The 24,280-nt window shown below is 49.4% G+C and overlaps 1 protein-coding gene across 4 annotated transcripts in view; it reads right to left on the reverse strand.

Moving 5' to 3' along the window:
* Window positions 1-468: 468 nt before the first annotated feature.
* kat6b (K(lysine) acetyltransferase 6B) overlaps window positions 469-24,280 on the reverse strand; it is a 34,626-nt gene continuing 10,814 nt past the window's right edge. For 3 of the 4 annotated variants that reach the window (XM_029248647.1, XM_029248645.1, XM_029248646.1), the window contains exons 3-17: window positions 17,441-17,549; window positions 15,671-15,786; window positions 15,401-15,482; window positions 14,924-15,056; window positions 13,214-14,193; window positions 11,591-11,712; window positions 11,028-11,140; window positions 10,766-10,907; window positions 9,800-9,961; window positions 9,303-9,396; window positions 7,581-7,812; window positions 6,974-7,133; window positions 5,738-5,992; window positions 4,641-4,947; window positions 469-4,289 (exon numbers count right to left, since the gene is read on the reverse strand). In XM_029248647.1, coding sequence (XP_029104480.1) covers window positions 1,795-4,289; window positions 4,641-4,947; window positions 5,738-5,992; window positions 6,974-7,133; window positions 7,581-7,812; window positions 9,303-9,396; window positions 9,800-9,961; window positions 10,766-10,907; window positions 11,028-11,140; window positions 11,591-11,712; window positions 13,214-14,193; window positions 14,924-15,056; window positions 15,401-15,482; window positions 15,671-15,786; window positions 17,441-17,549 — 5,502 coding nt within the window. In that variant the 3' untranslated portion in view covers window positions 469-1,794. The remainder of the gene's footprint in view (window positions 4,290-4,640; window positions 4,948-5,737; window positions 5,993-6,973; window positions 7,134-7,580; window positions 7,813-9,302; window positions 9,397-9,799; window positions 9,962-10,765; window positions 10,908-11,027; window positions 11,141-11,590; window positions 11,713-13,213; window positions 14,194-14,923; window positions 15,057-15,400; window positions 15,483-15,670; window positions 15,787-17,440; window positions 17,550-24,280) is intronic. The other variant, XM_029248648.1, reaches the window with a different exon arrangement.

Raw genomic sequence — 24,280 nt, forward strand, 5'->3', positions numbered from 1 at the left:
TGCGGGGAGAGGGAAGTCTGGGGGGCTCTGCTTGGACTACTGCCCCCGCGACCCGGTCCCGGATAAGCGGAGGAAGATGGATGGATGGATGAATTCACAAAAGAAGGACAAAGGCTGAAAACCGCTCACGTACGTCTTTTCCAAGAGGTACGTTTGTAAACAATTCCAGATGAACACCAAACCAAACACCTCCAATGATGTCAGTCAAATTAGAGTAAAACACTTTTACAGAAGCACAAAGCAGCTCAGAAACACCCAGTGCCGACAGACTTTGCAAAAATGTAAACTTGGATGACTGGCACCAACTTGTGCTCCATAATCCTGCATCATTATAGATGCTGTAAAATGTGTGTGTGTATACATTTTTAAAAAAAAAAAAAAAAGAGGGTGGGGGGGGTCTGTCTCGTCACCGTGTCCTTGCTGTGAAAACGAGACCGAGTACAGAGCTACCAGAAACAAGTCTACACGTGGTTCATCATAATTTATTTTATGCTAAAATGTACAGCATTTTTAAGTGACTAAGATAATTCATAAATACAAGACTGTCGTTCTGTATTATTTTGTACACATAAGCAGGGCTCCCCTCTCATTCCTACCAGCCACTCTGTACAGGTACAAAGGCTACAAAAAAGCAATATTAACAGACACAAGTACAATTTGCTTTTTTACATGCGATTTTTTAGCTTAATTTGGTCTATTCACAGGCTACCGCTCTACACTTTGTAAAATATAAATCCAACATCTTATAAAGATAGAAAACAAATCTACAGATGGAATGAAAATGTAAATTTAAAGGCATTTTCATAAAATACAACTTTGGACTAAATTTACTTTATTAACCATCAATCATCATCATCATTATTATTATTTTTAAAATTCCACCACATTTCCCGATGTGTACTTCAAAATGTTTTAGAGCTTTTTTGGGTACAAACACTGAGATATGCTTCATTATTTAGACAGAAATCAGTCTGCATTATAAAACAGAAAGCTGCCTCCTTTTAAGGAAATCTGTTACAAAAAGTTCAGAATTATACACATTTAGCAATAAAACCTTTCAAACTTAACCAAAAACAGAACTAAGTTTACAATTTGTACAGTATTAGAATTAACAAAAATATAGTATAATCTTTCTCCCGTTACAGGGAAATCTAATGAAGGCCATACATTTTTAAAATGGCTTGCTATAAAGCACAACACTTGTACAGTACTACTTAATGCACTGTCACTAATGAAGACATCATCGCATGCTAAGTGTCACTTTACCAAAAATAAAGAATAAAAAATAATAATAATTTAAACACAGAAAGGCAGAAAGTATGGTACAAAGTAAATTTCAGTACTGTTGGACAGGTAGACTGAAAAGGCTCTAATACGTTTACAATTCGTCGCAGGCACATTAAATGGCTCCACGTCGGAGGCTCCACGTCAGCAAAGCGAAGCCAGTGCTGGAGCCTCTTCTCGCTGAAGCCCATCACCACCATCAGATCCACTCAAAAAAAGAAGAGAAAGAAAAAGAAGAAAGGGGAAAAAAAGACACCAATCAAATGAATCTTTCATTATCTTTAAGTAAGGCTTCCCAAAAATAGGAGGGAAAAAAAAAAAAACTCAGAATTTTTGTTGGAAAAAAAAAAAAAAAATTTTTTTTGCATTCTTAAGTGCTGGTTTTTCGTAGAGTAACCAAGAAACAGCGACAACTACAAACAAACAGCAGGAAAAAACAAAACAAAAAACATATTCCAAGCAAAGGTGGGCATGTCAAGATAGTACGCGCTCAGTACGTTAACGACGACACTATCGTCTCATGAAAGATCCATTTAAAGACTGCTTGGACATGCCCGCGTTCATATAGCCGTGGTGGCTTGCTGGGGTGTACATCATGTTGCCGTGGGGCGGGGCCTGCATGGGCTGCTGGGCATATGGTTGCGTCCCCATCATGCCCATCTGCATAGAGTATTGTGGGGACTGGTTCATGTAGGCGTGGTTGCTGTGGTAGCTGCTGTTCATCATGGGCTGCGTCATCCTGTACCCATTCATGGCATTGAGCGGGGCCATGTTCATGTTCATGGAGTTCACGTTGTAGGTCGGCGCGGGCATGAGGTTCACCCCCATGTTCATGCGTGGCATCGCCAGCGTCCGGGCAGGGGCCTGCATGGGCACAGCTTGGGGCGGCCGTCCGTACATCTGTTGTTGGTGATGCGACAGGGGGACGGACTTGGAACGCATGGCTATGTGGCTCTTGGCCGCCATCTGCGTCTGCAGTCGCTGGGAGGACGGGATGCCCATGTTCGACGACGCCATGTTGCGCTGCAGCATCATCGGTGGAGGAGTGAGGTTGGGGGGAGGGGTCATGGTGGCCTGCGCTTGGTGGCCCCCCGGGACCGCGTGAGGAGACTGCGAGAGAGACACGAGGCCGGGGTTGCCAAGCTGAGACGAGAGGGTGCCGTTGTTTGCATAGGACGTGATGGGTGAGGACGAGTGGCCGAAGGGCAGCGGGTGCTCCATGAGCGTGTTGGTGAGCTGCTGCAGCTTCGCCAGGCTGAACGTGGCTGACGACTGGGGGTAGTGCCTGCCGCCGTAGTCGCCCTGACTCATTCGCTCGTAGATGCCGAGGTTCGGGTTGCCTGCGTCTGAAATTTCGGCTAGCTGCATCGGCGAGGAGAACGTGGTGGGCATAGCGCACTGTGGGAGCTGCTGCTGGCTGTGCTGGCTGTGCTGGCTATGCTGGCTGTGCTGACTGTGCTGACTGTGCTGGCTGCTGCTCGGGGGTCTTTCCACAATACAGCCCTGGGGGGACTTGACCCTGCAGCTCTGCGGAGAGCTCATGCTGTTCTGTTGAATCATACTGCAGCTCCCGTTGATGCCGGCCATCTGCTGGGTCACAGCGCAGCTGCTCTGCGAGAGACCGCTGGAGGAGATGTTGCTGTAGGAGCAGCTACTCTGGGAGGAGTTTGTCCCGCAAATGCTGCCCCCGAGGGTCGAATCGTAGCTGCTCGGGTTCTCGTAATTCTCCGTCGTGCTCTCGATGCTGCCGAGGTCGCTGAAGCCGCTGTCTACGAGCTGTTGCGAATGGTCCGACACAGAGGGCACGTCCATCATGGGGCTCGTCTCCATGTTCTGCAGAGACGGCATCGAGATGGCACTCTGCTCGGGGCTGATCTGCGCATAGCCGCTCTCCAAGACGGAGACGGCCGGGCTGCTGACCGAACGGACGGACTGGCTGGGATGGGAATGGACCGAAGACATGGGGCTACTGTGGTTGGACTGCTGACAGTCGTCCAGCGGGGCCATCTGGGGGCTTTGGTCTATGTGCGCGTATCTCTGCAGGCTCCGGCAAGCCTCCTGTGTCTCCACACAGTCCTGGAAGTGACTCTCCTGGTCGTGACTCTCCTGGTCATGCTGCTCAGCCTCCTGGGTGAGGGACTGCACGGCCTGCACGGTCTCGGTGTCGACCTCAGGGCAGAACGAAGGGCTCTCTCTGACATCTGGGCTCAGAGGCCTGCTCTCCTTCTGCTCTAGTCCGTCACCGTGGTCTTCGTCGGACTCCGAGTCGGCAGCACACTCCGAGTTGCCCGCATCCTCACGAATGTCCTGCCCGGCAGGCGGGGGGAGCTCTCGGTCGCAGCTCGGCGACAGATCCGCCCGACTTTGTTCCTCGCAGGCTAGTTTCTTTGAATCTAAAAAAGGTTCGGTATGGTCCGCCTGCTCTTTCAAGGGTTCCTGAACTTTGCTCTCTTTCTCCAGCTCGGTGGAATCGACGTGACCGTCGTCTTCATCGTCAGCATCGTGGTCCTCCAAAGGCACCGGCTCCTCCTCCTCATCTTCCTCAAGCTCGTCCGTTCCTGCACAACACTCCCGCTCTTCTCTCACACATCTGGCTTCATCCTGTTCGGCGGCCATCGAGTCCGGCCCCTCCTGGCTCAAAGGGTCTTGCGGATGGCAAACCGGTGGTTTGTCGGCAAGCTCATCCTGCTTCTTGGGCGTCGACAGCCTCGGACCCTGGGACCCGCACAACGTTTCGTCTGGTTCTGCGTCCAGAGGCTCCGCGTCTTTCGCAACCTCGCCGTCCTCCTCGGTGATGGCAGGAGCTTCCTCCTGATTCTCTGTTGGATCTTCAGTGGGAATCTGGTGATCAGCCTCCATGGGCGTTTCAGGAGGAGTGTAAAGATTCAGTTTAATGCCCATCTTCCTCTCCCTCTTGAGCCTCCATTTTGGTGGACCCCTTTTCACCCCTTTGGGCCAGCCTTTTTTGCGCTTCGCAGGCCGAGGATTGTCATCTTTTCTTACAGCTGCAAGCGAAACGGAAAATAATGAACCCAGTGGAATCATGGAGCCTAAGTTTACCTGTAATTTTATATTTATTTGCTTTGGCGTATTAAGAGTATACTGTAAAAATAAACCAAGGCAATAGATATTGTTCAACATAAGACTTTAAACTTGTTCCAAAATCACAAATCGGTGAACAATATATGGATATTTAATTTAAAAGTAGATACTGCCATCAAGATAACGGACTGAGCCACATATCCAAGTGCCCCAAAAATAAGGAGTTAGACTAATAATTCCTACAGATGACCTCGACGCAGCAACTGGAGACAAAGCACAAGAACAAGATGACACGATGAAAAGGGCCACGTTACCTTTGCCGCCAACTTCCTCTGCATCCCCCCTTTGGTATTTCCGATTGTCTTTCTCGTCTGTCCCAGGTCTCAGTCGGCTCCAGCGCCGCGAATCGACTCTCTTGACCAGCTCGGGCTCCTCCTGCTCTTCCTCTTCCTCGGTCTCTCCCTCTCTGCCCGTGCGCTCTAAGAGGGGCATGGGCCTCTCATCCTCCGAGTTCTCAAACGGCTCGTTGAGCACCTCGGTGGTTTCGGAGATGGTTTCTGTAGTGACGCTGCTGTTGATCCGCCTCCTCTTGCGTCCCCTCTTGCGTCGAAGGACAGGTCTCTGCAACAGCAAATACAGCAAGCAGCTCACCTTCTGAAAGCTGGAGGCCCTTTCCTCACACATTTCTCTTGGCAGGAGCCACAAGAGCAAGTGCTTATGAGACAAACTAAAAATTGGTCGAAGAGATGGTGGGGGGGGGGACGACCCAACAGCAACAGTACCAACACCTGACCCACTTCCCATACACAGATGTTCCAGAGTGCCGTACACACAGACACATACAACTTCTTCACATTTTCAGTTAAAAGTGCACAGTCAGATCATTTATATGTACACAAACCATTTGGAGCATATCGAATATAACGCTGCAAGAACACAGATTAAGAACGGCTAAACGTGGTATCGATACCGCGGCTCTTACTGTAGTATCACTTGAAAGCACAAGAGGGCAGTGCTACATATACAGAATGTTCTCAGTACAAATTATGGCAACAAGCGCTAGTGATTTTACTACCAAAAAACAGCTCAAAAACGCATCCTTTGCATCTTAATACTCGCACTTCTACCCTGTACAACAACTCCGAACTTTGCATCTTAAGATTTTATACAAACATAAAGAAAAGCCATAAAATGGAAGAACTCCATCAGTACAGCAATCGATGAACAAACAAGCCAGTTTAAAAAAGTAATGCAGACAAAATTGTGCAGGGGGGGGGGGGGGGGGGGGGGATCACTGTATGTTTTTCATACAAATAATTTTGTTGTTTGTACACAACAGCCATGGTAATAAAAGAAAAAACAATGTCCAATCCCGCCTCAGGTTGGGGCTGACACTGCTCTTCCTCCTCACCTTCCTCTTGGCGCCGAGAACAGCCTGGGCTTTCGTGAGGATGGGAGGCAAACCGTCCGAGTCCTCATCTTCCTCGCTGTACTCCTCGCTCTCCCGGACGGGTCCCTCGGCCGCACCCGCGAAGCGGTCTGGAGACTCCCGACGCGAGTTCTTGCACCGCGTCTTTGCGGGCGGCGGCGGCCGGCTGGTGCGCGTTGGCGAGTAACGCTCTCGCTCTTCCTTCTCCCAGCAGCTGGTGTGTTCCATCAGTTCAACCTATGTACATACACACGGCAGGCTGGACACGGCAGCAACCGGCAAGCTCAGCCGCGAGAGGAAAACTATTCACCGAACTCTTTTCATTGCAGCTTTTTTCATTTTGATTAGTGGTTGTTCTCGGGGCGGAATTACGACGCTACGCACCGATGGAAATTTAAACTTCGGCAAAATGCGCAACGAGGGTACTCCGCTCTCGCTCCTGCAGGCCCAAGTGTCCGTGGGCCTTTGTTCCAGCGCGCATCATGAAATCCGTTACGCTTAATACAGCGGGTAACCGTCACATCAGTTGCGGACATCGTTTGCCGCGTTTGCTTCGCAGAAAGAAGACCGAGTCGAAGCCCTTGCTGCAGCGAAGACACGCACTCGTGCTGCCGCCAATTTCCACTGAAGGTCGCATACACGGGAAGACCCCGAACGAGCACGTCGAGCAAACTGCGGGCATCCGTAGCCCCGGTATCAAAATAAGCCTCGCTGGCATTCAATTCCTGCCATAATTCCTTAAGATAAACGATATATGAGGATTTGATAAGGACACTAAGTAGAATTTGATTCATAGCCTATAAATATTACTTTATTGGAAGTCCTGCATTTTTAATTTCACTCATCTGTAGGCTGTCATGTTGCCAACTAATCTACTGCTGATGGCTTTATTACAGGACGGCCATTAACTGAACAGAGGAGCTGGCACAACGCAAACTTGGGTTCCAACAAAAGAGAGCAAATTCACACAACAGAGCTAACAGCTGTGCTTATAGTACATCTGAGCATCTGAGCATCTGAGCCATCTCTAATTGCCACCCTAAGACGACGCCTCGGATTGCGGCCTCGTTTTTGCTAAGATGTTATTTCCCCAGAGTCCCGCCTCTCATTAAGCCTTTCTGTATGTCAACATTTGAAAAGAGGTATATCAGCGGGGGGGGAAAAAAAAAAAAAAAAACAATAAATAAATACGTAAATGACACGGGGGCACAAACGTACGTCCATCTCGGCGTCGCGCTCCTCCTCGGAGAGCACCGCGGTGAAGGTTGTGACGGGAGACCACCGGAGACAATCGGGGTCGGCCTCGTACCGTCGGGGGTTTGCCTTCAGCCTCTCCACGTGCTTTTGCAGCACCTTGTCCCTCCTCATTATCACAAACCTAGACAGAATTGAGCAAGGAAATTAAACAAAATGACAGACGACGCAGTAATTTCACAAACTCCGAAAGCGCGGAAATACCGCCGTTCGCTTCACCGCGTTCGACGCAGAGATACGGTACGGACGTAATCTCCCGCAAGGCCGCCGCGTGGACATTTGCATTTTAATATTCCCTCGAGTCCACCAATATCTGGCAAGAGCGACAATCTCAGCGAGTCCCATCTTTCAAAGTGAGCATCTCGAGCAATTCCACAGGTGACTACAACGTCAAGAAGGGAGACGCAAGCGAACGGAAGCATTACCGCGCGTTTTGGGATATTAACGGAAACGAACTCCTGGTTGCAGCTGCGCCGGGAGATCGGGACGTATCTGACGGTCACGAGCACGTGGCTGCAAATTCATCAGGCGCCGACTCGAGATAATGGGCACAAACTGTATATCGACTCACCTGCCATCCCGCCTGTCAATCATATTGAGCTGCTGCAGAGTTGAGGCAATGTCGTGCGGACACATCCCAGTAGTCCTGCTTATTCCCTTAATACTGACGTGTTTATCTGGGTGGTTATAAAGGTACTCCAGTACGACACTTTTCCAATATGCCGAGTAGGATAAGCGGCCCAGATCCGACAGGGGCTTCTCGGGGGAGCCGGCTTGTCCTTCCAGCCTCGACAGTAGGTAACCTAGAAAAAGGAAACAAACACAGGGCACCAAGCTGGGCTAAACCGTCAGCGCTTTCCGGAGGCTTTCTGCGGAAAGCAGCCTAGCTTTACACCGGACGCCGCTCGCGAAAGCTCTGCTCTCCCTTCGAGGAGCCCGAGAGATGGGAGACGCTCCGATTCCAAGATACGCGTCGTCCAGGGCGGCAGAGAGAGATGGGAGGAAGCAAGCGATGCGGCAGGACAAACGGAATAGAAACCGCAGAATGTCGGCGTGCGCGAAAAAAGGGAGCGATGAGAGAGAAGAGACAACATTACAAAGCATGCTGAAATGAGCAACTGGCCTTAACGCCACGCCGGCAATGGCCATCCGTGCATCTCAAGCAGCGCAAAATTAACACGCGTAGCTTTCAAAAGGCCTACGGCTACCAGAGACGCCACCTATCCGCGAGAAGACAGGCGCACACACCAGCGCAAGTCATTCAAGGAGCAAAGAAACACTCGCGTGAAAATGGAAATAAATTGAAGCTAGAAGGGGAATAAACACCACCGTCAAAGCGTAACCCCAAAGTTATTTATTATTTAATAAATCGACTCTGTTTTGCGCTGCATCCTAACGCTGCGGTTTCACGATGGGGGAACATTAACGAATAGAATATGAGCAAAGACAGCATCCTAACGATGCTTCGTGAGTCACTGTTAGGGTTTCTGCTACAGGCGTATTTATAAACTCGCAATACTTAAAGATGAAAAATCACCAGAGGGGGACTAACTTCATGAGATTTTATTTCGAACGAAGAGGAAAACGGCACGATTCCGTTTAAATACGACTGTACGAGTGCACATTTTCTTCGCTCGGACAAGTAACGCGAACAGAAACAAAAACCTCATTCAAGTAATTTAAAAGCGATTTAATGCGACAACTTAGTCTTGTTAATGTAATGTTTTTTTTAAACCCCTTTATCACTCATCACAATTGCTGCCTTGTCCCATCTTCTCAACTGTAAGCTGCAACTGTCCTCGATGAATTTTTACAAATGCTGTTTTCATAAACTCTCAAAGATCATTAATTATCATTACCTGCAGGTAGCCACGCCGCCTCTAAAAGTCCTCGCACGCCTGCCTTCCTCCCAGTTTCATTTGGGCAGATCCTCCGTGCAAACGGGGCTAACGGACACAACGACCTCCTGGGAGAACAGAGCTCTGAACGCACAGGCCTACCGTAAAGCTGGCGAACGGCGCTACTTGAACGGGGTACGCTCTGGCCGGAAGTAGAAAGCCCCCAAAAAAGCGGGATGTAGCTCTAAAACTGAGCTGCGCGATACCAAACAAAGAGCATGAAGAACGGTATTAGATCGAGAGCCTCCTCCTGTAAACGTAAGAACCCGTAACGCCGCCACCAGCAATAACCGTCTAGCCCCGCCAAGGCCGATCGAAAAACAAATGTGCGTGTAAAAGGGCGAATGCTGAGGTGGGCTGTGCGCAAGGGCGCCGAGCGACGCCGAGCGACTCACTGAAGTCAATGAGGAACCTGCCAAAGCCCTGCCGCTGGTACTGAGGCATGATCATTATGCAGGAGACGTTGTACTTCTGCTGGCACAGCTTCTCCTGGGGGGAGAAAAAAGGAGGGGTGTGGGGGGGGAAACAGATCAAGTGTGTCAGAGCTCTGCTGAAGCCGGCAGTTCACCGCACCTGCCGCTGCTCTCGAACACGGCTGCGCCAAACACTGAGAGACACTGCTTTTACAATACGTACGCGCTTGAGAAATAACACGATAACGACGTTTTAAATTATTTCAATTTTTTTTTTTTTTTTTTTTTTTTAAAAAGAGCTGTTCTCGACAATGTGACAAATTTCCCAGCCCCCCCCCCCACCAAAAAATAAATAATAAATAAAATCAACGCTCTGGGGGAAACCAGAGACAGCATTATGAAAATGCTGTAATCCCGAATCAGTAGCAGTCGCTGCCTAGACCAAAATTTTCGCTGCCATCTGAAAGAAAAAGATTTACCTTGGAGAAGTATCCTACAAGATGACATCCCTTCTCATCGTTTTTTGTCAGTATGTAGAAAAGGAAAGGCTCAACGTCATAGTAGAGCGTCTTGTGGTCCAGAAAGAGTTTGGCCAACAAGCAGAGGTTTTGGCAGAATATTTTGCTTATATTTCCATCAACCTGAACAGAGGAAACAGAAAAACATGCAACGTGGACATTCTCAGAAACAAGTCTCAATGTTACAAGTTATGAGGATCTCGTCTACATCTTGTAAAAAAAAAAAAAAAAAAAAGGGGGGGGAAAAATATTTGCATTTTGGCTCATTTTACTCCAACAGAAAACCCTCAAGTAAGGTAAACGTATGAGCGGTCCTTAGCAAGAGCGGGGAGCCAAAGGATTCCGGAGGCTTTCTTTTCGGGCAGCCTCGGTCTCGTTCCTGCCGTGACATCGGTAGACGGTTCCTTCAGCGCGACTGCTCCGACCAGGTCGTGCCCCAGAAGAGCCCAGACATTGCGTCTAAACTGTGTCAACGCTCTGGGGCTCGACAGCCAAAGAGCTCATTCTGAGCTCGGACCACGGTCGCGGCGTCCGCCGACCGGGGCCGGGCGTTCCTCGGCGACAGAACATAATTGGAAACACTCTGCCAATTGGCGTGTGGGTGGGGGGTGTAAATCTGTCATAGCGTCTCAGCTGGTTGCCGAATAAGCACCTCCCAGCAGACAAGGCGGCTACGAGCAGGTTGCCGGCTGCCGGCTGCCTGCGGGGAGGAACACGAAGCTCCTTGAAACGGCACCACTGCTACTGTAAGGCACCGGAAGGGATCGGGGGGGGGTGTGGCACCACAGTGAAGTTTAACACATTACTATAAATTAGAACTCTGGTTAGAAGCGGAGGACAGAAATCACGAGCGCTTTAGGAGGGACCTCGTGTCGTATTTACGGTCTGACCGGCGACACCAGATCAGACGAGCACGTCGAAGCTGACCTCGAAAACAGATAAGTCATTCTTTCGATATATTTCATTTGCAGGTGGGTGAAACCATCCACACTTCTTCGAATGTCGCTGGAGAATATTCTTGCTTCTCATATACTTGAGGCAGAACTCACAAATGTAAAGCTTTCGTAATCTGTCAAAAAAAAGGGGGGAAAAAAAGGCATGAGTTCAACTACTGCTGCTGTTCCTAGATTCACCTAGGCAGTAAGAGCACAGAAAGGCATCGTTTAAAGGACACATCCAACAATCGTACCTTGAATATTCGGGCGGATACGGCGACGAGTACCAGGTCTGTATTTCGTATTTTCCGAAGTCAATGAGCGCAGGGTAGCGGGCGGAACCCGCACTGTTTGCGCAACCGGTTTTCTACGCACGGAAAAACAAAAAAAATTATAATTTTGGTGTATGAAGAATGTCTTGAGCACAAAGCTAGATACATAAATAATCAAATCGATTAAAACATTAGGGCTCAGTTTCGTGGACACACATTAAGCCTCATCCTAGACAAATAAGGATTCTACTGGCAATCCCTACTGAGCGTGTTTAGGGTAAGACTACGTGCTTAATCTGTGTCTGGAACACCAACCCCAAGACCCTCCTTTATGGACATGGCATCATCATCAATTATTTATTGTCCAGAGACTAACAGAGGCATAAGGTTATTCCCAACCAGCTACACCAAGTTATTTTCCTATCATTTTTTTCCCCTTTACTATGTTTTACATGTTGTCCCATTTACACCAGAACATGTCAACAAATCAAGAAATGGATTTTTAGGAGAAATGTATCCTCAAAATAATTATCCCGGCTCCTCACCTGCATCGAGAGCTCCTGCACTTTCCTGAAGATCTCCACATCCTCTTGTGAGACGTGCTGCTTCGAAACAGCCACGCTCGATTCCGACGTCTCCTGCTTTACCTTTTGGATGCTTTCGTTGTCTGAGTCATTGAAAAATCACACAACCGTTTCAGTTGGTCAGTAAATCAAAGACACACACGCACACACACACGCACGCACACACCTCTCGGTAACTCATCGTGTGAAAGCGTTAAACGGGCACATTCTCAAGAGACTCCAAAACGACTGAATTCAAATGACAAGTCACATCCAGAAAGGCCTGTTGAAAACGCCCTCAATCGGTACAACGGCACATATTTGTAATAATTTGAAGAACCACATCAACGGGTCATTTAAAATCTATGACGCGTTGACTACATTCGCTTCCTGTCTAGTAAAGCGATAGAAATAAAACGGATCGCCGTTTCAGTTAACGGGCCACCAAATAATATCATTCATCTTCCTCATTATGTCCCACTGCGAGAAAGCAGCAATTCATGAGCGAACAAGTGCATTTTTACCTTCGATTTTACTTCCAGGTATGAAGAAGTGGGAGACAACGTATAAAAGTAAGTTCTCACAGATAAATCACTTACTCTGGAAAAGAGAGGATGGCACAATAGCCATTCCTGTAGAGAATTGCATGAAAATTACTTGCGGCTATTATTATATCTGTTACAGTATTTGAGGAAGGAAACCCATTTTACAGCTGCTAAACCTACAGTAACTGGAGAGGTTTTTCTTTTTTTTTTTTTTTTAAAAAAAAAAAAGTGAAAGGCATCAAATCACCGTATTTCAGTGTGCTAATGGCCCAGAATTCAATTTCATCACAAGCCTGTGAAGACTTAGCAACCCCTTATCTTTAACCCCATAAATCCACACAAAGATGACAAACGCCTCTTTTCTGCATTCACACAGCGAGTGGATTACAAGGGAAGGAAGGTATTGAAAATTCAATTACAATTAGCATAACAACCACAATTCACCACAGATGGGTCAATCAATCTGTGGTGTTCAGCAGGGCACGTTTGTGGTGAAACTGAGTAATGGACAAGGCACATGGAGTAAATCTGTGCAGCGCAGGAGAACGTGGTGCGGAGAGGCCATCGCGTTCAGCAGCAGTCAGTGCTGCCACTAGAAGGCAGAGGCAACGATGGTGGGGTGGGGTGGGGTGGGGTGGGGTGGGGTGGGGGCTGTAGTATGGGGATGTGCTGAAAGGAGCAAAGGAGCAGAGAGCAGAGAGGGCAGAGCACGCCATGCACAAGGAGAACGGTGCAAGCCGGTATGGGAGCTGCCTGGACCCCACAGCCAATACAGAGGCAAAAAGAACGAAAAGGAAATAAACTGCAGTGATTATCAGGATTAGTCAAGTCTAGATGGTAATCAGCATTAGAACAAGGCGCAAAATGTGTGGGAATTTCTAGAGTTCTCAAAAAAAAAAAAAAAAAAAAAAAAAAAAAAAAAAGCAAAACTTCAGTTGCTTTGGGGGTAAAAATAAAGAATGGCAAAAAAAAAAAAAAAAAAAAAAAAAAGCTGAATGTTAACAGCGTGTTTTTATCGGACCAGACGCAGGTTTGGTTGGAGCGTTGAGCCTTTGCTTACCATGATTGCGCTCAGGTTTATTTCTTCCATCCCGCACGCTCCCTTTCCCCGGCCGGGGGGTGCCCTTCTGAGGGGGCACTTTATGCGTTAACCTGCCTAGCATCCTGTGCTTTCTGAGGAAGGACGTTCGTCTGAAATGGCCAACCGCCTTAAACGGGCGTCCTCTTGGCATGCCCCACCCCGAGGGGGCGGCAGGGTGGGGCGCCAGCCTACCCTTAACGTCTTTCTTCCCATGGAGCTGGGGACAGGATTTAGGCGTGGAAGACAAATCCGGCTTACGGCGCGCACGCTTGGGCGGCGCGTAGCTAGGGAGTCCCTTTTTCCGAGAGTGTCCCTGAGTGGCATAGATGTGAGAGAGTCCATCGAAAAGTCCCTTAAGCTGGCTGTTATTGGAGAGGCTGCTAAAGGAGGGCGCGCTAGACTGGCTGGAAGAGCTCTGCGGGGAGTGGGCCGAGGCAGAGCCGCTGGATTTCTGCGAAGCGGGGCTGTGTCCAGGTAACGGCGTAGCGGCCAGAGGTGCGCAGAGGGGGGCGGACAGCTTCGGAGCTGTGCCCGCGGTCGCCGCGTGGGAACGAGGGGTGCGCGAGGGTCTCCGGGGGCCCCGCTTCCTCGCAGGACGCTGGGGGCCTAATGCTTCGCCTCGCGGCCTTCGGCCCACCGGTGACGGCGTGAAAAATTTCGAGAGCCCGTCGATAAGACCTTTGGTTTTCTTGTTAACGGTGAGTTTGGGGGAGGTGGATGCGGACCTGAAACACGTGGGGGTGGTGGTGGGGGTGGGGGTGGGAGTGGAGGTGGTGAATTTGGTGGTGGTGTCGTCAGCCCAACAGGGGTCTGAAACGGCCAGCTCCCTGTTTCTTGCGTCCGTCACAGATGCGGCATGACCAGATGAACGTGCGGTACACATGGTAATCTTTTGACCCCTACCAGGCGACCCCCTTCCAGCCAGTGCTATCATGGAACCTCTTCCACTGCTTACAGACCTATAGGCAAGGGGGGGACGGAGAAGGGCGAAATTGTAAAAGCTGTTCATAAACCAAAGGCAGCATAAACAGTTACTCCTACAAGCAAAGACGTGGCAGTAAACCTCAGGCTTGAAACAGATCCTCCGAGACGGAGCCCGAAATGTGTCGTTTGGTAGCGATTTGCTCCAGATTTGCTCCGGTCAAGCGGAAGCCCTAGGTCCCTTTGACCGCGCTGAGCTCACAAAAGAGACACTGCGCGGACGCCGAGAAGAGCCCCGAACACTTAAGGGGAAACGTTCAAATGCACGAGGTGCACGAGGAACACGGGGAAGGCAGCAGGTGAAAGGCGCTGAGAAAGTGGCCGGTCGGAGCTGCGAAAGCAACTCGGTGGGACCCCTCTGTACGAGGAAGGTGCCGGAAAGGACGGCGGACCGGAAATAACCCGTCTGACACAAATCAAACCTGTGGGCAAATACTGCAATTTCACTTTTTTCTCCTCAAATTTAACTACATTCCTGAGATGACAGCCGATAACACTGAAAACTTCCGAAGTTGAGAGAAAAAACTAAACTCGAACTACGGCCTCGATCACAACTGTTAACCAGTATCTGCTGCAGAAAGATACTAAATCAAATCTTTCAATAAAATAATTTAAAAAAAACTTTTCCAACAGTCAACCTTGTTGCAGATTTCAGTGAAAATAACATCTTTCTGGCACACAGACACACGTGGAAGGCGTCCAACTCACATGGTACACTGTTTGGGCTTATTTTTGGGTCTTCCCAACGGTTTTGCATATCGACGTTTGATCTGGGCAGCTCTCTTATGCAGCAATCGTTTTCTCTTTTCCTTTGGCCTACAGACTTGGCAGATCCACATTCCTGGAGCATGTCCAGAAACACAGTAGTATTAGGTCTCTTGATCGATACAGGGGACACATCCTAATTTAAAGTATTTCCTTAAAATCCAAAAGCGCAACAGAGACTTTTTCAATTCATTTCTCTATTTATGGAGGGGGGGGGGGGGGGATCATACACTGTGCAGTGAAATGAATTTAATAACCCTTTGAAACGAAGCAGAAAACTCACAGCAGAAGTAGGAACCGGTCACGTGGACGTCTTTACCGACATCACCGGCAGCTGCCGGGACGCGTACGAACGCCGCGCACGAGTAAGCGCTTTATGCTGAAAATCACGTGCAGCAAGTGATGCCGCAGACCTCTTACCTTTTGGCATTCTTGAAAGCGGTGGGTCGCAACACTCCATATGGAATCCCCGATCACACGAATCGCAGAACAGCATATCATCCTAAAACGGAAGAGAATGCGTTTAATTAGAGTCGCCCTCATTTAACTGCCTCGCGTATTATAACGGCCATCGAAATGTAGCTAGGCAAGGGGAGGGGGACCAACACGAGTCCTGTTCATCGTAGAGTTTATCTTCAGTTAATACGTTCCTAAGCACGTAGGTTGTCCGGCAAGGTAAAGTTTACTTACGGCATTCTTCCCCTGCACTTGACAGGAGCTACACGTTTTGCATTCGATGCATTGCCACCGCAGCGACTTTACATTCGACGTGAGCTCCGGGGAAAACTTCAGACAGGTCGGATGCCCTTAAAGAAAATCAAACGGCAGAAACTTAAGCGTACGTTTTATGAGTGACGTTACTCACAGTGCCAAGATTTCTCCCAGACCTGCGCGTTCTGAAAACACACAGTTCGTTCTATTGCATCTCAGACAGCCGTTTAACTTAAAACGCCGTTACCGTGACGGAACGAAAACACTAAGCAGGCAATTTTTACCATCTTTCAAAGTTAGTCTCAAACTGGGAGTGACCCGATTCTTCGAGACTGAACACCGCAGCGCTAAAGAACGCCGAACTTCACGCAATTCTTACACAAGATCTGACAGCGATCGAGTGTCTAAGCGACTCGGAGCTGACAAATTTTTATTTGATCGTAATAAGGTAGATGCAACAGCTACATTGAAGGTACAAGAAATCCCATTTAACAAAAAAAAAAAAAAAAAAAAAGCCACGGGGGAATAAATAATACAGTTTGCCTTCACATCACCTCGACGGCTTCTTGGCATTTGTATAAAAAAAAAAAAAAAAAAAAAAAAAAAAAAAAAAGGGGACATTTTCCGCAGCGGTACGCTCCCCGAGCGGAGCGGGGAAAATTTCTTCCGAGCTGCTTAGTCAAATTTAGCCGATACGAACGTCGCAGTCGGAAAGCGATTACTCCTGGCATTTCAAATAATTGTTTGACTCAAATTACCACCTGGGAAAGATAGCGTAATGGAAGGCAGGCAGGCAGGCAGGCAGGTCCGTTCTGAAGAACCAGCGGTACACGAAAATGCCAGAACCTACAGGCGTAGCTCAACTTTGCACTTTCTCGTTTCTCACGGCGGCGCCCGTTTCAACACGATCGAGCGCCCCAACTGTACCGCGTTACTTTGCCACATGATTACCGCGGGAAATTCAAACGGTTCAACGTGAACCTCGGCCGTGAGAAGCCTCCCGCCTCCTTAAACGTCTCGGTGAAGGAACCGCTTCGCATTTTCACCGAGTGCAACACAACCCAACACAATTACCAGAGAAGAACACGTTGGGCTAACGGTGCCGGTAAGACGCACCTCTGTAGAGAATTTACTCAACTTAACGTATTCGTACCAGAGTCACATTTATTAATTCAGGGGACGCTTTTCACCGCAGGTATACAAAGGTGCATCTGACAACGAAGACCTTTCGATACAGACACAACCCTGTCGTAGCGTCATTCGTCCCGTTGATATCGCTGCTTTTTGCACTCAACGTTTATCATTTGTCTGACACTTCTCCAAAGCGACTTACAGTGTTAACCCACCTACAGCTGGGCAATTTTTACTGGAGCAATTTAGGGCGAGTACCTTGCTCAAGGGTACAGCAGCCAGAGATGAGATTCGAACCCGCAACCTTTGGGTCCGAAGGCAGCAGCTCTAGCCACCCTGCTACCCGCTGTCCCTTTTCCAACGATGCACGTCACAGTAGCGGCTGCCCACGGGACTGAGGTATTGAACAGCTCCTTTTACATATCGATGACGGGGGGGAACCCATTACAGAAACAAAGAAATGCCGCGCAAGATCGAGTTCTTTCCGTTTGTTAAACACCCCGCTCGGAGAGATTAACGCGCCGCTACGGCCTGGAGGGGACAGCCTTCTGCGCTCAGCTGCAGGCTTACGAGAACCTCGCAGCTCGCCACCACAGCGCAGCCCGCGGTCGCACTTACCGCTGCTCCCGCAGTCGGCACAGGACAGCAGCTCCTCCGGCTTCTTCTCCCGGTTCGACTCTTTCGTGCCCAGGCAGAAGCTGCATATGGGGATCGGGTCGGCGCGAGGCTGGGTGCGGGCAGAAGAGAGAGAAGCAGAACGCGCATTTAGAAAGACAAGGGCGGAATGCATGACGCCACCATGGAGTCTTCCAAGTTGAGCGCCAGCAATTTTACTGCGATCAAACATGCGGTCACGCAGGACTTTGCGTGCCGCTCCCGCCTTATGAGAAGTACACAGGGACAGAATGTTTATGGTTCGGAGGCGAGAAAATGTTGCGAAGGAGCTCTCCGTCACAGACGAAACAGTGCAGCGAGACCATTTATTCGTCCCGCAACAGGTCACGATCGGTGCACGACGCGGGTTGCCGTTACATCGCGTTTCTTAGATTAAGCGAATTCCAAATCGGTTCTGGTTTTTTATCAAGTCTGAGTGTCGCAAGTTAACCGGTGTTTTAAGTGGCTTGAAAATATTAAAATACACAAATGCCGGTCTAAGGTAGCATTAGTCAAAGGCCCGTTATTCACCCGTTTCCTTGTCGAAATCTCAACGCGTCCAATGGGACGAAAGCAACCTTTTTCTCAAATAAAGCGGTACCATTTCAGCATTTCATTTAGTTCGGCACGTCTTGAATCTTTTTTCGTAGCTCGACATGAAATGCTGCGGAAACCGCGAGCGCAACCTGCGGCACGATTACAAATTTCGGGAGGCGTGCGGCATAACCGAGGATGCTTCGCGGCCCCGGCTGTCAAAAGCGACGTTCGCCCGTCTACGATCGCCGCACACGGAGCATAAATCAGCCTTTAAGTGCAGCAATTATGATTTGCAAGAACTTCACGTTGATTTCAACTGCCACCTGCAACTGTATTTACATAATTGGATTAAAACAATGTCATCGTTTCGCTAATGTTTCTCCCTTCGACTCCGAATGTCAACATTCCAAAAACGAACATCTGTGCCGCAGATTAATGACTTCAGCGTTTGATGGTTGGCGAACAAACGTAATAAAAAAATACATCTCGTGTCTTACAATTTACTACATCGCTGACATTTTGCAAAGGACATGACATAAAACAGTGAGAGAAGCAACAGGGGATCATTTTATTTCTGACGAACACATAATTACAGGCTGTTAAATGCATATGGATTATATAAAATTGAGAAGACATCCTAAGTGGGACATAAATTGCAGCACTAAGCCGACATCCCCAAAATATGAGACGCACCGTGACGTTACTTCTTCACGTCATCATCGGTGCATCCGTTCGTCTACGAACGCTGCTCGAAACGAGAGTTTCCGCAACTACGAAGAGCATCTCCCGCGGCTCGAGACGAGAACCGAGCGGCCGGCGAAGGGACTCGGGAACCCGGCAGCTCGCCTGCGCACAAACCTTTAGAGCTTAAGAACTAAGCGGAACCCGAAAGAGAAGGCTCAGCAGCGGAGAAATCTCACCCGAACCCTCGGGTCACAGGAAACTGTGCAAATTTCCAGAAAGTGGCGCTGTGGGTTTTAATAGCTGGCTTTGCAAGCAAAGTGACAAGAGAAGGACAAGTTAAGTGCAAGAGACGTTCGCTGCAATAAAGCAGAAGATGACGGTGATAAGATGCTTGTTTCACGGGGGGGGGGGTTCAGACACTACAAAGGGAGCCAAAAAAAAAAAACAAAAAAAACAAACACACACAGATAGGCTTTCAGGGCTGTTTTTGATGCAGGGTGGTGGTGGGGGGGGAATTAACAAATAAAAATGACATTAACTGTGCGGCACATTTTCCATCACTTTTAACGGTTCAGCTGAACAACTAAAGTGTTCAGTCACTGACATAAACTAGGTGCACAGAGGTGAGAGGGACGACGATGAGACAGACAGACAGACACACACACACACACACACACACACACACACACACCTGAACGGAGCTGCGCTCAGATAAGAGAGACCAGTGTATTTCTCAGATCACATCTTTTCCCCGCTGCTGGTGCGGTTAGCATCGCTCAAGTGATCTCAATTTAGACCTCAGAGACAATTTTCTCACGCGCACACACACACACACACACACACACACACACACACACACACACACACACAAACGTATTCATTTTCATTTGTTTCCATTCATGTATGAATTGCATTTTTGCCCACGGGACTCCTCCCGACACACCGTCGCTACGAGGAAACAACAGTTCAGATTCGCAAAATATCAATCGTTTCAATCTAAAGCTGCTCCGGAGGCACCGGGGTGCCGCACCCGTTCCCTCGCGCGTCGGCCGGGTTCCGTCCCAAGCGGCGCTTCTGATGCAATATCGACGGCGTCCTCGTAACGCTCGCCTGTCGGCGTTTCCACGGAAAGCCTACCCGCGTGCAAAAGCGTTACACGCGAACCGGAAGCGCCCCCGTGTACCGAAGACCCTCCGAAGCGGGGACGAGAACCCGCGGCCGCAAACGGAGCCTCGGAACGGACGTTCGTCGAGCAAGCGGCCGCCGCGGGTGCGGCGCGACCACGGCTGGAGGTGGACAAAGTAAACGCGGGCAGAAAACGCCCCCGGGGGGACGGAGCAGTAGCTCGGCCCGTTTATACCGCGTCCTTGTGCTCCGGGGTACGACTTTTCTTCTTCCGTTTTGTACGTTCCGATCTCGTTTCCGCAACACTACTTACACCGTTTTAACCCGCTCCCCTCCGCGTGTCTCTCGGTGTTAGGTGTGCACAGGAATAACAATAATACCTGTATATATATGAAGGCGTGCTGCACACCCAGCGACACTGTGACCTGCAGGACCTTTTCTTCAGCGTCCCGACGGCGGAAAAGCCAGCGTGTCTGCAGCACCACGGGCTCACGGAGGCACAAGACGGCAGCAACGCGGGTACTAATTACAGGACAGAATGTACGGTAGCGGACGGCAATCGCTAGGTTCACGCGCAAAGAAAGGAACCGGAGCTTTTTGGCACACGGCGGCCCGCTTACCTTTAGGGGAAACGTACAACGAGAAACGTTCACGTTTCCTCCATAAAAGACCCGTCACACAAAAACCACTAAAATCGCAAGCGCAATCTGGCCTACCTTGTGTACGGAAGGGTAATACCCTAGTAGTGGTACGCTGCGGTTCCACGTGCACATTACGTCGATATCCTTGAGTAGCAGTTCGAGGTCAACGCGGCTCCGTCTCCGCTCCCTGACCCACTCCGTTTACGTAAAAGGACGACGGACGTGCTGCCGTCAAAAGGAATCCGAGGTTCGTGCGGCTCGCGCAGCTTCCCCCGCGTGCCGACGGCGCAAAACTACAGCATCTCTGCTAAATCTCACCCTGTGCGACACGCTTGACCGAAACCGCTTTGCCAGTAGCCTCGCTCGCCGAAAAGTTTGCCGCTCGCTAAACGTCACGATAAATGTTCCCTTACGGAGTACAGTTGACGCACGCGGCTACCGCGGTAACGTTTTGACCAATATATGACGGGCGCCTCCCTCAACTCCTCCTGTCCCTTACGGTCCCGCCCCGGGCGCTCGCTTACACGCGACGCCGTTTGGAGCCTTTGCTCACGAGTCCGGGTCGCTCAGCGGTCCGACGGTACAACGGCCGGGGTATCCTCCTCGGGCAGCTTTGCGTTCCGACGCCTTTTGTCGGAGAAGCAAGAGATGAAATGTTCTTGCAAACACACAAACTGCTTAGAAAGCCATTCCTTTAAGCAGCACGTGGTAGCTAGGTAACGCAAATGTTCGTGTCTCGAAAAATCATGAATGATGGATACTTTACGTAGCTACTCGTGCGATGAATGTCGGTTCACGTGCTGGAAAGAAAGGAAGTTCACTTAACCGCATGTCTGCATCCAAGTGTCTTTTGCCGCTCACGCGATGGACCCGTTGCATTTTCGCCGAAATGTCCGTCGCTTTGGAGACGAAAAGAAAAGTGTCCGATAAATGAACACGTGGACCTGCGGCGTGGGGTGGCGTGGGGTGGCGTGGGGAAGGCCCCCAGGAGTACGGACACGCCCATCTACGCGCGTCTGACAACCCTTCCGATTAAATCTGTTTTTCCTACACGTCCGTGAAGCAAAGAACCAAAACAGTCTCGGCAAGCGGGAACGAAGGAAGCGGCTTCGCATTCTAATCCGCCGAGATAACGGCTCCAACAGGGACTCCAAGTACCGCGGCCCTGGCGGAACGCGCCCGTACCGTAGTAAACCCGCAGGGAGACGGCAGGCTGTTCATCCGGTCCCCGCATCCCCGCACGACAGCTTCCGCGGCAAACGCGGGATCGGCCGTCACGTCGCCGTTTGCCGTCCGGAACGCCCTTCTCTTGAAATCGTCATTATTTCATCGCGATGCCACCGGATACCTTGGCACGAATTCTTCAAGCGGCGCGGAAGCGCGTGCCCCGTTCGATCCCGAACTCCTCAATAATTTCTCTTTAAACGTAGGGATGAAACAAATTAACGAGCGTTTAAGCAGCCAATTAGGAGCCAGCGGGTTCGGCGAACCTCTAAGCTTCTTCAGCTAGCAGAGGCGGCAGGACGCCTGCGGTGAGAAGTGCTCAGCACAGCAAGTGTCTGTCAATGCAATGAACAGTGGGAGATGATCAATCGGTCAGCCGCACGCGCGCACGCGCACACGCACGCACACACACACACACTCGCCGTGTGCCCGCCTGGCTGGAGCCCGGAGGAGCAGCCTGCCAGCTGAAGGAGCTGTACGGCAGAAACAGATAATTGCCATTTATTTGGATGACCTAATTAAAAGTTATTTTGTGTCATCAAATGAAACATGATCAAATTTGTTTTTCAAACACCATCTTGCAGGCCTAATGCTTTTCATTTTGGCAAAAAACAAGGAGGTGCCCCGCTACTGCCGAAGAACAGCCACGCTTCAGGAAGACGACGAACAAACGGCGGGATATCCGACGCCCGGTCGGAGAAGCTTCCGTGGACGATTCATCCTGTTCGAGGAGGAAGGCGACCGTCTGCCGTTCGCATTCCGGGCAGATGCGGGGTGACGGCGCTTAAGGCGCCGAAGGAACGAGGGGACGGGTCACCGGGCGCAGCCGTTCCCCGCAACTCGGCACGGAGGACGAAACGCAAGAGCGACTTGCCGGAGGCTCGTGTTCCCCCCCCCCCCCCTTATCATTTTTCAATGAGCCATGATGACCCCCTGTCACAGGCCACAAATCAAGGTGGACAAACTCACTTTTACCTGACATCAGGAGTAATCATTTCAAGATGTAAAACCTGGTAGAGCAGAGTAAAAGCTCTACATTGTTCCTGTGAAACAGGAGTGCTTTTTTTTTCTTCTTCTTTTTATTTACTAGCAAAATTCAGTGCAACTTACTCTGTACTAACTTGCACTTGGGACTATCATTTTCACATCAGTTCAGCACAGCCAACGGAAGTTAACAGAAACAAAACTTGTTAGAATTCTTACAGCAAATCTGCCCACAAAAGCTGAAGAAGAGAGAGCTGATGAGTCGAGGGAAAGACGACCCTCTTTCAACGCACAGGTTATCAAAAGCATAAAACGGCACAGAATCGATCGATCGATCAGGGGTTCTGCGGTTTCTTCCTCCGTAAATGTACCCACCCCACTCAAAGACAAACACCAGCACGCGTTCCGCAAACCATCTGCAAGAAGACAGACCTTTTCGACTGTTAAAGGACCGGCGCAAAGCAACTGGATGCTCATGTCAATTTAATTTACCTCCTAGCAACAGTCAAGGTCATGCCTGGAATCCAAAGGCCTGTAATTAAATAATTCAACAAGAGGACGTCTTGCTTTCATTCGATTATCTAACGGCGTTCAGCGTTGGCACTGCGGTGCAGGAAAATGGACCGTCACTGATGTAAAAAGTAATTATGCTGCGGTCACACATAAATAAATAGACGTTCGTACGGAGAGTGCGGCGTCGACACATTAAGCGCAACACATTTTACGTAGAGGAACGTGAAAAGCGATCGCTGCAAACAGGAATCGGACACAACGCTCCGTCTCGGAGTTTCCGTGCAGCAGAGATGCTAATCGCGTTTGTTTAAAAAACAAACAAACACAATATATGATAAAAACCAAATTTTAAACTTGAAAGATAAACGTACACGTGTAAAAACCGTAACTGTGTATCGATAGCAGACCTTTCAATCAAAGCAACCCAATTAAGAGCAAAACGATGCTGAGAGCAGCGCTCTGCTACAGTTACTAATTATGAGTGGAGAATAAACAAAAAGCAGCAAAGTCAACAGACATGATACTAGATCTGACATGAAAGTGAGATAAAAGATGGTAAAGTGCGGTAAATGCCCAAGATCATGGCACACAGCAGGCTACAAAGTTGCTGAAAATGTAGCTTGGATGGAAGTCCTTGCAGTTACAAGCTGCAGGAAACAAACGACCTGGGAAGGTGAGCGAAATGAGAAGAAGAACCCTTAGACACCACACAAGGACGTACCGGTGTAAAAAGTACACCGTAGAAGGTAGAGCCGTCAGTCCTAGCGTAGTTTTCCCGCAGAACCGCACTCTGACGTTTAACAGCGTCGCGTTGTAACGGCCGTTCGAATACGGGGTAACGTGTCCGGTTTCGCTCGACACCCGAAGGACAACGAGCCAACTTCAAGCCGGAGTGCGACAGCACGCCTAAAATAACAATCTCTTCCAAAAATAAGAAAAACGGACATTTCTACCTAGATAGAGGGAAAGACAGCCTTAATATATATAAGTCTTTATTTAACCTTTACTTGAAAGATGCCGTTTCTAAAAAGCAACACAAATTCTACCCGATACATTTAAGTCTGCTCACCATATTTACCATTTTTCCTTATGTAAG

Source organism: Scleropages formosus, chromosome 24 (assembly GCF_900964775.1).
Source record: "Scleropages formosus chromosome 24, fSclFor1.1, whole genome shotgun sequence".
Classification (NCBI taxonomy): Eukaryota; Metazoa; Chordata; class Actinopteri; order Osteoglossiformes; family Osteoglossidae; genus Scleropages; species Scleropages formosus.